Consider the following 17,331-nt stretch of genomic DNA (forward strand, 5'->3'; position numbering starts at 1 on the left):
TATACCCTAGACCAAGCTGGTCATTAGTAATATGATGAGGCAAGTCTAACACTCTGGAGAATCTGCTACAGGGTTTGGCACCATACCTGCTTCCATTCTTTCTAGATGATAACTGCACTTTTTAGCAGTTTTCTGTGCATTTTTTAAAGCAACTTTTTACAGATTTTCAAGATATGCCTCAGATGTTAGAAATTTATGGAAACTAGCATACCTGGCCACGCTGTGGCTCAGATTAGAAGGGGGGCCACAGGGCAGCTTCCTCCCTCCGGGCCTCCGCTGGTGCTTTCCTCCGGCTCAGGGCGGCTGGCCGTCTTCACCGTCTCCCTTGCCTCAAGGAGAGCAGGGGCGTCGAGAGGGACAGGGCGGGGGGCGCATGACCTGTTAGGTTTTTCTGCACCCCCTCCCTCGGCTTCAGTCAGCTCTGGGCCGGGACTGGGCCCAATCGGCTGGCCCTGCGCGTTCCCCGACAGTTGCTCTCTCGCCTCTTCCCGCCGCCCCCGCGCTTGCGTGTTTCTGCAGCAGTGGCCACCTGGCCTTGTCCACCGCTTGTTGCATTCAGTTCTTTCCTCCACCCCGCCTCCGCCTCCAGTGAGCTTGGGGCTGGGACTGGGGCCCACCAGCTGGGCCTCCGCTTCTGCTGACAGCGGGCGCTGTGGTTCCTCCTTGCAGCCAGCCGCTCACACCTTCCTCCTGTGGCAGCCATTTGAGCTGTGAGCTCTTCCCCCCCTGTCCTACTGTGCTGGGAGCTGGGAGTGGGGCCCATCGGCTGCCGTTGTGCTTATTGGCGGTTCACATCCTCGTTCCGCCCTGCAGTGTCTTGCTGGCTCACTTCCTCCTTCCTCCCTTGTGTTTGCGCCTTCATCCGGCGCCAGCGGCCTGGGTGTCTCCCTGCGTCTTGGCGGGTCGCGTCCTCCTTCCGTCCCTCTGTTCGTGCCTTGGTCCGGCGCCGGCACCCTGGGTGTTTCCTGCGCCTCCGAGGTTTGGCGCATGTGCACTGGACCCCACCCCATTCAGTTCGTTTCTACCTGGCTCAGGATGAGCAGCGTTGCCTGAAAATTTCAGGGCGCTTGCTCTGGCGGTTCCTGAGTTAGGGCGTGAGAAACAAACTGACGGTTACATTTATAGATCAATAGATAGATCGATAGATCAATAGATCGATCTTAAACATTCCAGAGATTAAGGTTTATAATAGCATGTTAGAAATTGGACAGTGATTTGCCACAAGCTCTTAACTTTCAAGGATAGATGCTCCTAAATATTGTCTCCTCCTCTCTACTAAATATTTCATTTTGAGATAAGAGAATTTTCGGCAAGAAAGATGGAGGGATGGGCACACAGTAGGAGTTTTTTATAATTCACAATTATAAATCTATCTTTCCCTTCCCAGGAAACCATACTATATTGTTAATTGCTTTTTAAATCCCCCTCCTCTAACCATGATGAAGTGTAGGAGTTGTATTTCAGAGGTCACAGCATGGCTGCTCAAAGCTCCTGGACTGTGTATTATTTACTTATTTAAACTTGTCATTAGCTTTACATTTATGTGCTTTGTTTCTTTTTAGAGGATGGGCAGCTTTTTATGTGGGGAGATAATTCTGAAGGACAAATTGGCTTGGCTGATGAAGCAAATGTGTGTTTTCCTCACCAAGTGGATGTTGGAAAACCTGTTTCCTGGATTTCTTGTGGATATTATCATTCTGCCTTGATAACACGTAAGTGTGGAAGTCCAGTGATATACATAGTTTGCAATGTTCTTTTTTAATTTAGTTTTTGTTTGTTTTCAATTTTTCATTTATTTTTATGTCACTTGTTTTTGCATTAATTTTCTAGTGTTTCAAAAAGCAAGACATTTCTGGCTATAAAATCTTGTTTTCTGTCCAGTTTGGTTGAAGGTTATTTATTAAAATATTTTTAAGGGAAATATTTTAGAGTACATTGCAGTAATCTAATATAACCAGGGTATGCACTACCATAGCCCAATCTTTTCTGCCCAGGAAAAGCTGCAGCTGGCTAACTAGTAGAAGCTGGTAAAACACACTGCTGGTCACAGCTGCAATCTGCTTATTCAGTAATAGGTCTGGGTCCAAGATCACCCTCATATTATGAACCTTTTCTTTGGGAGAGTGTAACCATAATGGGCGATATTTTAAATCCCAGGTCAGACCTTCTGTTTGCTAGTTGAATTTCCATCGTGTTGGGCTGAGTGAGTGAGGGGGACGACGGGCGGTGGCGGCAGCTGCAGGTGGCATGTGTATAAGTCGAGGAGGACTTTTTCAGGACAAAAAATGTGCTGAAAAAGTTGACTTATACACGAGTATATACGGTATATAGTATGTGTCAGGTAACCTGATGGGGAAGAGTTTGGGGTATTTTCCATTAGTACAGAAGCTCTAACTCTGGATTGGGGGAGGCTACCTCAAAGCAGGCAGAGAGACATCTTAAAATTTTCCTTTGTTTTTGCTGAAATATTTTGCCTAGATACTGTGACTGTATTGTGGGATCCAAGCTCCCCTGCAAAGGGGGCAGTAGGGAGTTTGGGGATATCTCTGCTATCTAAACCAGGAGTCTGCAACGTGCGGCTCCAGAGCCGCATGCGGCTCTTTCAGCCTTATATTGCGGCTCTGTGTAGCCTGGAGGTCGGAGGGTAGCGTGGGCGTGTCCCTCCAGCCCTCCAGAGCAGTGCTGGAAGGAAAGGTGAGTGGAGGGGCCGAACCGGAGGCGACTTCGTGTGGAGTCGCCTCTCCGGCTCAGTAGATCTTCGGGGCCGTGGAAAACGGGTCCAAATGGCTCTTTGGGTGGCAAAGGTTGCCAACCCCTGATCTAAACAGAAGAGAAATCTGTTTCAAAATAAATCAGCCAGACCTACAACATCTTGCTGAAATCAACAGGCCAGATAATTGCTGTGTGTCAGGGATGGCAACTAGTGATTGAGATGCATTCCAAACTCCAGACCCTGGCTATATACAATATAGACAGTGATTGTATCTAGGTGATTGAGATGCATTCATGTCAATATAACTGCTTTTAGATATATGCATTCTGCCTGTTAAATGTAACCACAGGCTCCAGGAGGGCAAAGGAAAATGAACGCTGGCTTGTTTTTGTTTGTTTTTGTAATAAAACAAATTGGGTTTTTTTGTTTTGTTTTCTCAGTTTTAAGATGAATACATTTTCCTGATAATTCTCCAGGTGAACCTCTGATTCTATTGTTGTAGAAAATGATCTTGCTGTTCTATTTTTCTATAGGAGATGGTGAACTGTATGCTTTCGGGGAGCCTGAAAATGGAAAGTTAGGCTTGTCACCTGAGCAATTGAAAAACAACAGGATTCCTCAATTTGTTTCTGGAATTTCTGGAAGGGTTAATAAGGTCTCCTGTGGAGGAGGACATACAGTGGCTCTTGCAGGTATATAAATGGTGACTTTAGTCTGATTTCTGAGTACTAAAATGTTTGGTACTCGAGATGTTTGGTATCTTGGTTGAATCCCCGCAACAAGTAAATTAGTTGCACAATCCAGCCATGGGTTGGGGGTGTTGAAATGGATCAGGTCTCACTGGGGATCTAGGAGTGTAATACTGTTTTCCAGACAGGAAATGGACTCCTTAAACTACTTGTAGTCTCATTGTGGGAGAAAGATGGATATGTCTACTGTACAGATACCTATCTTTCCCCCCCAAACTGATGCAGGGAGCAGTTTCTGTAAGACAAACAGGGTGTGGTAGAGACATAAAAACCACGCTACCCTTCTGAAAACCCAGTCCGTATCAGAACTCCTGCTGCTGCTTCTGAGAATCTACACTTCTGAGAATCTGATCACAGATTCAGAACATGCAGCTGTCAAATTGTAGGCTTATGTTTTTATTCTCATTGCTCTGAAATAATGTTGTATTTTCTTGCAAGCAAGGAAACCCAAAAAGCAGACGACTGCTCTGTCTGGTGTTTCTTTGCTCGCAGGCGGGGGCAGGGAAGAGCCAGGGTGCCTGCTCCCCACTCGATTGCTCCCCCCCCCACTGCCTCCCGTATCCCCAAAGCAGCCCCAGCCCTTGGCTGATGTTTCCTTGCTTGCCTTGTGGCAATGATGTCCAAATAATGTTCATAAACATTTCCTTAATTAAAGATCACAGTAACTAATCAGCTCATTTTCTTGGCTGGAAACACACTTTCACCCTTTCTAAAAAAACGAACGCCTGCTTATTCCCCTCATTGTACATAAGGGCTACAATTACTTTGTTTTTTAATTAAGGAGATAGCGTAAGTTTCAGTACTCATAACATCCCACATAATGACCACAATAAACAGGTCTGTTTAATTTTTTGTTAAGTTCCTCTTTACTCCCAAGAATTAGAAATATAATTCTATAGCAAAAGGAAGGGTGTTTAAAGCCAGTGAAGGATATCAGTCTTTACAAAACTAACTCTAAGCTATAATATGAGCATTTGGGCAGTTTATTTAAAAACTTTTATTTCTAACTTTCTAGCTTTGCAAAGAAGTCTGAAAGACTGAGTCAATAGATGACTGATTCCACAGTAGTGGTTGCAGGGTCTGCATCAAATTACATTAAATAGTAAACAAAAACAAATCTGGGGTGCTGTGTGGTTTCCGGGCTGTATGGCCGTGTTCTAGCAGCATTCTGTCCTGATGATCCCCAGTGATTCCGGCCATGAAAGCCTTCGACAATACAAAAACAAATCTATTGATTGTGTTGAATCTAATTCCCCAGAGACATTTCTGAACAGGGAATCTAACCATTATTATCTGTCCAAGTCATTCTATGCAATCCATACCATCGTTACCTCCAGTTTTCAAATCAACTTTTATAATCCCTAGAATTTCCCCGAAACAGTGTTACATATAATTTTTCTACAAATATTTTTTCATGGGTGAAATACTTTATATTTGTCCAGTTGCATAACTATCATTGGGGGGGGGGGCGCCCCAGGTGTTCTCTGTTTGGGTCATGAGGGAAGCAGAAAATTGCCCCCACACCCCTCCCCCTTTCCCCGCCTTGTCAGGTCCAGTGGAAGCCACTGCTCGGCACCCCTGCCCGGCCCTGCCCTACTAGCCAGGCCCTGTAGTCCGGAGCAGCCTGGTGGGGCTGGATCCCAGGGTTGGGTGGTTGCCCAGCCAGCTGCTCTTTGCAACCAGCTGAGCTAAGGTAAGTGAGGGGCAATGCCCCACCCCCGCATCCCTCACTTACATTAGTTCAGCTGGAGGCTCAGCCAGGCTGCCTTTTCAGCCGGCTGCTCTTTGCATGGAGTGGGGGTGGGGTGCCATTTTGCCTAGGACAGCATCCTCCCCCCCCACGCCACTGTATTTTCCCTAGGGATTTCACTTTGCTCATTTCTGCTCAGCAACTAAAGATGATTTTGAATTTTATTTTTTTATTTGTCTTTCCTACTTGCGACTGGATTAGTTGGACTGTGAATTGAATATTAATGTCATGTACCTTTTTCAGAAGGAGATGTCTACACCTTTGGTCTTGGCCAATATGGGCAACTTGGACATGGTACATTTATTTTTGAAACTTCTGAACCAAAGATTGTAGATCTAGGGAGGCATAAAATCTGTAACATAGCAAGTGGGGAAAATCACACAGCTTTGATAACAGGTATGTATGCTATCCACTTATATATTTTTTTGAAATATTGTTTGTATACTTCGGTATAGAATAGAAAATTTATCATAAATCACTTGGTTAAGAGAAATATGCTGTCAGATTACCCCAGACTATAAAAGCATCCCCAAAATTCTTGCAGTAAACTGCTTTGACCTTTCATCTGAACATCATGAGAGAAAAATCCAGTTAAGTGCTACAGGATGCAGGTTCCATAATTTGAGGCCACTTCAAACAGGACTTCTGAGGAGCCTCTTAATTCTCAGGTGGAAGTATGTGATCTGCCACATATCCCAGGCTCATACTCTTTAGGGCTTTAAAGACTAAAACTAGCTCCTTGAATTGTGCACATGTGCCTCTTCCAGAAAGATTATATAATTCCTTTATTAATGAATAGAGACAGAAATGACTAAGAGAATAAACATAAGTATATGTGGAAGTGACTTTACATGAGAATGTTCTGACCGTTAGGGTCTTGAGCAGGTCTCAGAGTAATCCTGTTCAGGAAATAAATGTGCGCTGACTTGTGGTTTTTAATGGCGGTTGACAGAAAAGATGAGTACCTGCAAAGGTGCGCACGCAGCTTTAATTAATATTGGCATCTAGTTGCTATTCTGGAAATACATCTTCAATTAGAGAAGCAGTCATGTTTGCTGAGCTATAAATATAGCCACCAGATGTCTCCTCCTGACTTCAGTACATTTCATGTTTGCACATTTAATAACTTTTAACCAAAATGTAAGGGTCAACTGTGACTAGGAATGATTGTAAAATGCCACTAGGATAGATTTCACAATTCATATTTTGACTTTCTCCTATTGGACTGATCTTTGGATCAAGACCTGATTTGTTGCAACCTATGAGCAGGGTTCTTTTTATGTGCTTTCTATTTTTTGTGTCTGTCTAAACTTAGCACTGGAGAAATTGGTTTCTTTGAAATCGCATAGTGCATTCATCTGTAACCCTGAGATTCAGAGATCTTAGAATAGTCACCCTTATGTTGTAAAATAAAAAGGAGATACCTTTTCAAAACCAGCCTTTTATGTACTGAAAAAAATCTATTTAATTTAAAGAGGGAACATTAAAGGCTAACTTGTAAAGGATTTTCTATTTTGTTGTTTCGATCGTACAAAAGAATGCAGTTGTGTATATTTGCAACAATACACTAGCATTCCTTTTAAAAGTATTTTTGGTGCCAATACATTCTTTAATTAAAGGAATTCATTTTTATTTTGGCTTTGTGTTGCAGAAGTGAAGAACTGTAACAGTACCATAGTAACAGCAAAAATAATAACCCTTTCAAATTTATCCGTGTCTGGGAAAAAAACCCTTTGCTTCAATTTCTTACAAACAATAGGCTAGTTTTGAAGGGGCTTGTTTTATTTTGCTACACTTGGATGGACTTTTCCTAGCATCCCTTTCAGCATTGCAGAAGTTGCCTTATTGAATTTTAAATATTTTCTCCTTGAACTCCACATACACACTGGGGAAATGGTAAGGGGTGTTTTTTTCCTTTAATACTATAAATTTTAATACTTTAACAATTTGCTTTCCCAGTGAAATTCAGTGGGTAAATAGTAGACTGATGAAGTAAAACAAATTTGAACTTGAATGGAGTCAGAGGAATCTACAAATCCCTAGCTCTGGTCTGCTTCCAACATTTCTGCTGTAAACCTCTTCTAAGCAAAGTTGCCTTCTCTAACCTAACTTTGATATGGACAGTGTTGACTTCTAAAGATTTAATTCACTAGTTACAGATTGTCTTTTTCATGATCCCACAAACTAATGATATAGTTCCAACTGCCACGAGGAATTTAGTATTGAATGTTTAATATCTGATTGTCAAACAGCATTGAGGCCTCCATAGTAAGGTAGCAACCATGGAATTCTGACTTCTGATTCCAGCTATGAGGAATGTTATTGAGACATTGGCCATTTCTGAATGAGCATATTATGAATCTACTTCTGTTCCATTTTCATGCAGTTTCCCCCCTTTTTCCTTTATTACCCTTTTCCTTCCTGCAACTGCAACACCAATACTAACTTACACGTTGGAATACGTGTTTTAGGATGGCTGCTGTTGGAAATAAAGCGGTTTCTTCTGCTGAAAGATCTTAGGTTAGTTGGTGCTAGGGTGTGTTTTGTTCTGTGCTACATTCCATATAAGTGAAGATGTTTTTCTCTCTACATTTAGAGAATGGTCTTATGTATACCTTTGGAGATGGACGGCATGGCAAGTTAGGACTTGGCGAAGAAAATTACACGAATCAATTTGTACCTACCTTATGTGCTAATTTTTTGAGGTTCAGTGTACATTTGGTAAGTCGTCTGTTCTTCAAGCTTTGAAAAATTTGTCGTGCTTTGTGTTGCGTTCAAAGGAGCCCTGACTGTTTAAAATACATACATCTGTTCTGCCATATCAGGTCTTTTGATTAAAGACCTGCTTAGAAGATATTTCCATTTGTTTTGTGTACACAGTTTTTCAGTTTTTGTGCTATAATGTTTAAGGAAAGAGAAGAACAGTGAATACACAAATAATTTTTAAAAATCCTCTTCCCTTTGATCTCTTTGTCAGCTGCTTAAGAGGTAGGCAGCCCCATCCATGAGCTGGGCTTCTGGTTGCGGCTGTCCCCAAAGAGGCCTCCCGGCAGTGTGGAGAAGCTGGAAAAGTCAAAGTCTCCCTGCCGCCAAGCAGCCTCTATGGGTCACAATGGACTTATACTGCTTGAAAGGGCGGTTTAAGTCCCAAGCACAGCCTGCAAGTGTAACACTGGGCTACATCTTAATGCTGACAAAATAAGCCTCCAGCTGGAGTTCAGTTACAACAGACATTTTTTACGTCTATATTTCTGTTACAATTCAAATAAAAATGCATAAATATGTAACAAACCAGCCATCTATACAAGAATATGCTAGCCGGAAATCTAGACTCAATGCTGACCTCATAATGAGACTTCAGGGCTTATTAAACTGAATGATGCTTGTTACAATGAGATAATCAAAAGGGACTGCGGTCTGCTAGCTCAAACTCACGCTTCTTGCAAAGAAGTTTAATAAACCTTGAAGCCTCATTACAAGGTCAGCATTGCTTTTTTTTTAAGGTAGCCTTTTTCACTGCGTCTGTGCATCTGTTCTGTAAGGCTCTCATGTTGTGTTGGGGCGGGAACAATACCCCTCCCCTTTTTTAATTCACATTATTATTATTCACGTTTTTCCATTCAAGCGTATTGCGCAAACAGTTCCGTCGGCTTTCCGGATATAGCTCGCCAGTCTTGGATTCAGCTTCATTGCCAACGCTTGCGCGATGTAGCATACACACACACACACACAGCTGCATGCAGCCCCCTACTCTCTGATTGGCTGGAATGTTCCACGTCACTCCCTAGAGTGGGAAAAATAAACCTATATTTTTTCTTATGTCTCCCCACCAATTCGGCTTTGCACTGTGTTTTTCAAAAAGTTGCACTTCCTTGTTGTTTTTTGAAAAATGCTTGCTGAGGAAACTGGCATGCACGCCAGAGCTTTGGGGAATCGCCTAAACCGGGACTTTTGCCGATAAGGTATCCATGCAGCACTTTTTTTGCCGGGACTGGGGTCCGATTATTCAAGGCAGTCAAGGAAACGCTTTTCTGTATAATACATAACTGGTGGAGCTCATCGCCATAGAATGTTATGATGAGTGTTTGCTTAGATGGCTTTGAAATGGGGATAGATTCATAGAACATCGGTTCATTAGTGGCTTTTATCCATGATCACTAAATGAAAATGCCAGTTGCTGGGAACCCACAATAGGAGTGGTTCAGTTGCTATGGAATTGTTTGTCAGCTGTAGAGGATGTTATAGCATATCTTGTTGGATGCTGTGAGAAACAGAGTGCTGAAGCCACTTTTTTGGTCTGTGGTATAGCAAGGTGACACTTCTTGCCTTTGCTCATGGACCTGCCAGAGGTCCCAGTCCTCTCTTGAACCATTGCAACAACGGGTGGCTTCAAGAACAGATGAAGGCTGAGGAGACCTTCTGTGTCCTGCAAATGATTACCGTGGAGTAAAATATTTGCACTTTCTCTGATCTCAGTACCACTGCCATGCATCTCAAGATAATGGGCTGTGGGCTAGCCTCTTCACAGTACTCTCCTCTGCCTTCATGAAAGAAGCTCACATGATTTCTTGTGGTAATTCTGGTGAGTTACAGGACACATCTTTGGGCTCAGTCTAATTCCTTCAGTGCCTTTGATTTAGCCTGGCACAGCTTCACTATGCAATAGGGTCTTACTGAAAACTATGGAAGCCTATCCAGACATACAAGATTTTCTTTTTTTAAAATCTGAACTTAATTTAAAAATGTAGCATTTTATAGCATACCTTTGGCCTAATTTCTTTTGTCGTGACACTGATGACTTAGTTCAAAATACTGGGCAATTTTGCTTTTGAAATGACTTGTGCGTGGGATGTGTTGAAGGGTTGTAGTTATGAATGTTTTATGTCTGTAGCTAATCCTCAAGAAAAATGCTTTCTGCTTAGTATGGTTTTTCGCCTTGCTGGACCGCAAATTAATGATCTCAATTTTTTTTTTTGTGGAATAGAGCTGCTTAGCATTAGGTGATTTTGCCACGTACTGGTTTTTGCCACCACTGAGACTGTGACTAAGAAGAAACAAATTATGCTGGAGCCAGTGAACATGGCTTATCTACTACGAAGTTACTAAAGTTGGACAGAGAGTTGTTAATGAAATAAACACCTTACGCCAACGTTATCTGCGATATTAGGCGAAGAGAGAGGGTAAAATGCCATTATTTTTTTTCTTGGCCACTTCCTTCTTCTAACTGCGCCTTAACTGCGTCGTTCTCATTTCCATGCTATAGCCGTTGACCCATCGGCGACTACAAGGGCGCGGAAGTAGAAAGAAGGAGAAAGGGGCTATCACAGTTCATATAAGACTTGTGTTCCAGCAAAGTGTTAACTATGAAAGAAGGATAAAGAAAAAAAGTAAATTAAGTTATTCTGGTATAAATTTAATTATAACTCTGTGAATAGGAGGGATGGCTAAAATGTATAGTGTCATGTACCGAGATTATTTACTCATTAATAAATTGTACCGTACTTTGATAGGCCCTACCGTCCGCACACCTGCCACTTATAAGTTTTATTTGGTACACAATTACCAGATTATGTTTGGTCAGTAAGTTACAACTGGCTTCATGGTCGCGGGGTATCATGAGAAAAACTAAGTGATGCATGCGTTGCGAAATACTATATTTCCAGAATTTTCTATGCTTTTGCGGACTAAGATCGTGGCAATTCTATGCGGCAGGGCTCGCTGGCTGGCCACTGGTTTTCCTTTATTGTTTCTTTCCCTGACCTCGGTGTATTACCTTCACAATGACTTATAAGCTGCTCTGTTTTTCTTTTAAAAATTTATCAAGGAAAAATCACCCGAACAATTTGATCAATTGGTACGAACGTTTCCGCCTCTTGGAGAAGGTTCTCCAAAGCCTGCGTCTGGTGTCTTCAGCAACACTGTCCCACTTGGTGTACCCACTGCAAACCTTCCAAGTTCAGGGGCAGATAATACAAATGAAGACAAAGAATCTGCTGTGGACTACAGAACAGGTGACCATCTTTTTCCATTGTCATCTTGTAAATATTATCTTGAACATTACGAAGAACGAGAATCCTTACAGCTGCAATAAAAATTACTGCTAGGGTGTATGTATGTTTAAGTAAAAATTACATACACAGTATTTATGTTTAAGTAAAAATTTACATCCACACAGATAGATATGTAAAGAAATGAATTATAACACAAAAACTTTGGGAGTCATATTTAGTAGAATTGTGAAAAGGAAATAATTTCCGTTACTAGAATGGCTTGAATATAGTAATGACGATGGTTGTTCATTGTGCTTATTGAAACAAAGCTTATCCTTAGGTTTCATCCTACTTTATTAGTATATGAATCTGCAGACATTCTTTTTCACTCCAAAATAGTTCTTATTGTGCTTTGTATTTCCTTTTAAAGGAGATGAGAAAGAGGAGAGTGAAGGTGAAGAGGAGGGTACAACAGATGATGATTCAAATGAGGGCAGAAACCTTGGGGACACAACAGATATTTTAAATATGGTGAGTGAGCTACCTTTCATTATGTAACTTAAGACTAAATTGTAAGACTTCTTTCCTGTAGTATGGTTGTCATACAACATGAAATATCTCCTCTATCCTGTACATTTTCATTGTATCATACTGTCTCTGTGACACCCTCAAGTATTGAAGGAAAGCATTCCATTGTCCTTGATTTTCATATATGGGGGTGGTGGGGGAACTGACCCTATCTTTCTATTTATCCCTCAGAACCACTATTCTTTCATCTGCTGAATCCTGTTGTTATTTGAATACTGAATGAATATATAGATGTGTGTGTATATGAAGTACTTTATATAGTCTGTCTTGTTTTATTCCAGGAGATGCGTACATTCTCCATGGTTTGTGTTATGTATATGCTTAGAATTGTGTTAGAATTTTCTGACTGCTGTCTGATTCTTGCCCCACTTTATCAATCAACAAAATTATGAAAAAACTGGGTATTCTGTGAAAAATAATGTTTATCTTTTTAATGTCTGTCATCAGTCCAGTAATTATGTGCACAGGACTAATTTCAGGTTTCTGGGACTCCGGAGATAAACTACATGGGTCCTTTCTCCTTGATTAGCACCACACAAAGCACCCCCTGCTTGCACTCCCTTCCCATTCACCTGCTTATGCTTCTCCTCAATCTACATATCCTTCCCATCCTTCTCACTGTTTGACTGCATGCTGAAGCACACTTCTGGTTTCATGTGCTGCCCAGTGGTGCCAGAGAAATGATGCCCAGGAAGTGTGCAGCAGTGGCACGTATAGGTCACGTACCCAAGTTCCTTTCCCAAAGTGGAAGAAAGACATGCAGATGGAAGAAGGTCATGTAAGTTGTCTGAGGGGGAGAGACACTTCCAACTTATGGTGACCCTATGAATTAAAGATCTCAGGAACATCCTCTTGTTAACTGCTTAGGTCTTGCAAACTGAGGACTGTGGCTTCCTTCACTGAGTCAAATAATTTCATGTTGATACGTCTTAGTTTTATACTTGGGCCAGTTTGAAGAAATAATGAGAAACAAATTGATCTATATGGAAACATAACCTGTTCCACGATACTGTTCAGAATATAGAATTTCTTCAGTATATAGTATGATCCTGTAGCAATATTTCCAGTTTCTACATTTGTAATACTGAATTTGGAATTATGAAGGAAATGATAATAACTTCTGCCTTTAATATTGGAAAATGGGTGGTATTTGTTTAGAACATAACACCACTGACTCTACTCTTGCATTCTGTGTGCTTATTCAAAACAAGCCAAGAGGAAAGATGGGATATAAATATTTTAATAAAATAAAGCAAGTTGCTGCAGTTGAACTCATTCTATGTTAGATGCTTATACCATCTAGAGAAAAACCACAATTTTCATGCAACCAATTAATACCTTTAGTCAGAACTAATTCCCTGTTCTTCCACATGAAGCATACTGGGTGACCTTGGACCAGTCAAAGTTCTCTCAGAACACTCCTAGTCCATGTGGAAGCAGGCAATGGCAAACCCCCACCAAACAGCCCTTTCTACCACCACATATTACTAAATGAGTCCACCATGATTCTATTAGGGACCTCTTAATACAGTATTTGGGTAATTTGAAAAATGTTCAGTTTAATTTTTGGAGGAATGTAAAATAGTTCTCTGGTGATTTTAGCAGCTAGAGTGTAAGCAGTTCTGAAGCATTCTGAGGTCTTCCAGTAAAATTACTAGACACGCAGTACAATCCTAAGATCCCTTTTCTGGGAGTAAACCCCATTGAATAGACCTGAGTAGAATTCTGAGTAGACTTGCTTAGAGTTGCTTTCACATAAAAGTAAATCAAATGGTATTTGTTATCAAATTGTTTTGTTTACAACGTCTATTGAAACCTCTTTCAGACTCACGTGATGAAACTGGATCCCAGTGACCGGACATTACAGTTAACACCAGTTCAAAAACAAAAGGTACTACCAATTTACTGGGGCGGGGTGTGTGTGTGCAGGGGAGGAGGATTGCGTTTTCTACAACTAAATGCATTGACTTGAAATAATTTGTAAGTCAGCCAATTAAGTACAGCTTTATAAACAGCTGGATTCTAATAATGTTTTCAGTAATACTTGTTCCATTAAAAAAATCTATATGCTATGGCTGATGTTGCTTCCTAAACTAAACTAAAAAATAACATCATGTTGCTCTACGATTCCGCAGAAGTGCTGTGGTAAATCATAGAGCCTCTGCTGAATCCTAATATGGCATGACATCACTTAAAGATTTGCCACAGAAATGCCACTAGTTACTGTACAACACTGTCCACCTATGCACTCCCACCACTAACTGTCAACCCTGTCTAGTTCTGTCTGGGTTTTTGATTCAAGCACTGTTTTTATGGCATGTCTACACACACACAAAAGTCACCTTCTTATTTGAGAAAATCTTACATTAACTATTATTTTCAAAATGCCACCTGCATGGAAAAAATAAATTAAAATTGAGACAGTTAAGTATAATCAGTTCATCAGAACTAGCATTTTCCAGTAATTAATTTCATTTTTGTTGGCTCTTAGTGTGTTAGATATTAAACTCATGATTCTATAAAATAATATTTGGAAGTGAACCACCCTGAATTCATACAGCAATAATAAAAATGGCTTATGCTCTAAAGACATGCTGGGAGATATCTTGGCGCTTTCTGGTCTATTGTGATCCCCCCCCCCCCCTATTTTCTATGGCTCATTCCGCACATGCAGAATAATGCACTTTCAAACTGCTTTCAGTGCTCTTTGAAGCTGTGCGGAATAGCAAAATCCACTTGCAAACAGTTGTGAAAGTGGTTTGAAAATGCATTTTGCGTGTGCGGAAGGGGCCCATAATAAAGTAAGAATAGGTCAAAACAGGAGATATCCTGATAAATAAAAATGGTGCTGTGCATTATACAGTGACAAAACTCTAAGGAATTGCTATTAGCACCATTTTGTTTGGAAAATCATATGATTATCAAGTACTAGCTATGTCTAAGTGGTACTCCATGTTCAAAGCAGCACTGCTTGTGGCAGTGATATTGCTTTCACTAGATGTCAGATTTGATAGATCTTTGATCTGATTCAGGAAGAACACCTTATGATCTAGTTTTCATTGTGTATTAATGGCAGAGCCTACTGAATGTTAACGTATCTATTCTAACACAAATATATTTAATATGGAAAATAAAATCTATTTGTTTATGTTCCCTTCATATAGTCTACTTTTAAGCTACAATACAACACTGTCAAGCTATCCATCTTACTGTTTCACATTCTTATTTGTTTACTTTTTCTATTTGTTCTCATTTTGTTCTTAATGCTCTCTTTTCTTTCTTTTTCTTTTTTGCTTCTCATATGGAATAGAAGAAAAATAAAAATGTGAAATTGAATAGTTTTGGAAGTGTAGAGTTGAAAAAATCTGATCTTACCCAAGTTCAGGAATGTTTGAAATCAGGTTATGCATCACCTCAGGTGGAAACTGAACATTCAAGTGTATTTAGAAAAGAAGAAAAGAGCTGTTATGATGCTTTTGTAAGGAGAATTGGAGCTGGTAAGAAAAATGCCAAAAGTAAATCAGAACAGGTTGTTAACGTTAGTGGACTGAAATCTGACACTCATCAGACTATTAAAGATGAATTTAAACTAGGAAAAAGGAAAAAAAGGGTTAAGAATTCTGGTCAATACCAAGAAGCAATGCCAGTGACAGGCATTATTGACAACTTGGGGCCGTTATCTGTGGATTTTCAGAAAAACAAAGCAGAGGCTAGATTAGTAAAATGTGACAAAGATGAAAATATATATGTACAAATGAAAGAAAGCAGTGAAGGACAGAAAGGATTCAAAAACAAGGAAAAAATTATGAAACAAGTAGCAGTGACTCTGTCATCATCTTCAAGTGAGGAAACAAATAATGGCTCGGCAACCTGTGTCCTTCAGATGAACCAGTATAGTTATGATAAAATGAGGAAGAGAGAAATTGATGTAGATAGTAGAAATATAAAATGGAAAGAACAACAATATGCCTGTAAAGCAAGACTTGAAGACATTAGTATGAAAGGGTACAATGAAAACAAGACAAACATATATGATGCATCAGATAAGGATGCTCAAGTAGAAGAAGAATATATAGAAAATGAGGAAGAGACTGAAAAAGCTAATGATAAGAAAATTAACAGTGAATTAAATGAGAGTGGTAAAAAAAATAAAGAAGATGCCGTAATAGGCATTGATAAAAATGATGAAGGTGACAAACATAAATTGCAGTATGACGTTAAGAGTGAGCATAGACTGAAGAAGCACATGAAAGATAACTTTCAAATAATAAGGACTGCGAGAAGTGACACAGGAGATGAGGTACAAGAGGAGGGGACACAGCGTGTAGATGAGAGACTGAAGGAAGACAAAACTGAAAGCATAGAAGAGAGTGAATTTCTGGAAACAATTAAGGCAGAACAAGAGAATAGATGGGTTGAAGATAAAGACAATGTGAGCAAGAGTGACAAAGACGAGAAAGAAAAGGGGGACAAGAGTAATGAGTGGAGGGGTGAGGAAGATGAAGCAAGGGGAGATGAAGAAGGAGAAGGAGATGAAGAGGAAGAGGAGAAAGAAGGGGAAGAAACTGAAGAGGAAGCCGAGGAGGAGGGAGGAATAGAAGAAACTGTGGAAGAAGAAGAGGGGGAGGAAGAAGGTCAAGATGAAGAAGAGATTGACAGCAAAGCAGAAGTGGAAGAAGATGAACAGAATGAGGAGGAGGGGGAGGAAGAAGAAGAAGAAGAAGAAGAAGAAGAAGAAGAAGAAGAGGAAGAAGAACAGGAGGAGGAGGAGGAAGAGGAAGAAGTGGAGGAGGAAGAAGAGGAGGAGGTGGAAATGGAAGAGGAGGAGGAGGAAGAAGAGAGGGAGGAGGAGGAGGAAGGAGAAGAGAAAGATGCAGAGGAGGTGGGAGAAGCAGAGGAAGAAGAGGACGGGGAGAAGCAGGAGGGGGAAGTGGAAGAGGGGGAGGGGGAGGAGGAGGAGGAGGAAAAAGACCAAAGAGAAGAGGAACAAAATGAGTATGCAGAACTGGGAAAAGTAGGGAAAAAAACCAAAGTTCATGAATTTCAAGGGAAAAAAAGGGGTGAAAAAGAGCCAACGGATCCCATGGGGCAAAATCAAAACTTCTAAACAGAGTATGGTGTCAAAACAGCATGTTAATGGATTACAGTATTCCCAACAGTTTTGGAATTAATTGTTTTCAGGCCTCATTATTTTCTGAAAAAATTAACTAAAGATAGCACTCTGAAAAGCGTAATACTAAAATAGTGGTGGTTATTTGAAATGGGTGTTTTGTTCAAGAAACTATTATTCTATGGCAATATTTATTTTTTACATTTTATATTTAAAATTTTGATTAAAAAACATAAAACACACAGCCATAGTAGGATTTCAAAGGGTTACCTTAAAATTCAGCTTTCTAAAGCACATTATAGGCGTTCCTACACTGGTATGAATTTGCCAGTAAGAGATGCACGCCACGTTCCCCAGCGTAAATCCAAGTGATGTGATTTGCAAGCCACTTTATTTTTAATGTCTCCATTGGTACAATAGTAGTTTTACTT

General features: G+C 40.5%; 1 protein-coding gene across 1 annotated transcript in view; it reads left to right on the plus strand.

The window, feature by feature from the left end:
- Positions 1-17,331, plus strand: part of RPGR (retinitis pigmentosa GTPase regulator) — a 44,573-nt gene that overhangs the window by 8,463 nt on the left and 18,779 nt on the right. Inside the window, exons 7-15 of the mRNA XM_048494084.1 lie at positions 1,563-1,712; positions 3,247-3,405; positions 5,456-5,608; positions 7,809-7,933; positions 10,348-10,392; positions 11,037-11,223; positions 11,633-11,733; positions 13,616-13,681; positions 15,101-16,324. Coding sequence (XP_048350041.1) covers positions 1,563-1,712; positions 3,247-3,405; positions 5,456-5,608; positions 7,809-7,933; positions 10,348-10,392; positions 11,037-11,223; positions 11,633-11,733; positions 13,616-13,681; positions 15,101-16,324 — 2,210 coding nt within the window. The remainder of the gene's footprint in view (positions 1-1,562; positions 1,713-3,246; positions 3,406-5,455; positions 5,609-7,808; positions 7,934-10,347; positions 10,393-11,036; positions 11,224-11,632; positions 11,734-13,615; positions 13,682-15,100; positions 16,325-17,331) is intronic.

The sequence above is a fragment of the Sphaerodactylus townsendi genome, linkage group LG04 (genome assembly GCF_021028975.2).
Source record: "Sphaerodactylus townsendi isolate TG3544 linkage group LG04, MPM_Stown_v2.3, whole genome shotgun sequence".
NCBI classification, from domain to species: domain Eukaryota; kingdom Metazoa; phylum Chordata; class Lepidosauria; order Squamata; family Sphaerodactylidae; genus Sphaerodactylus; species Sphaerodactylus townsendi.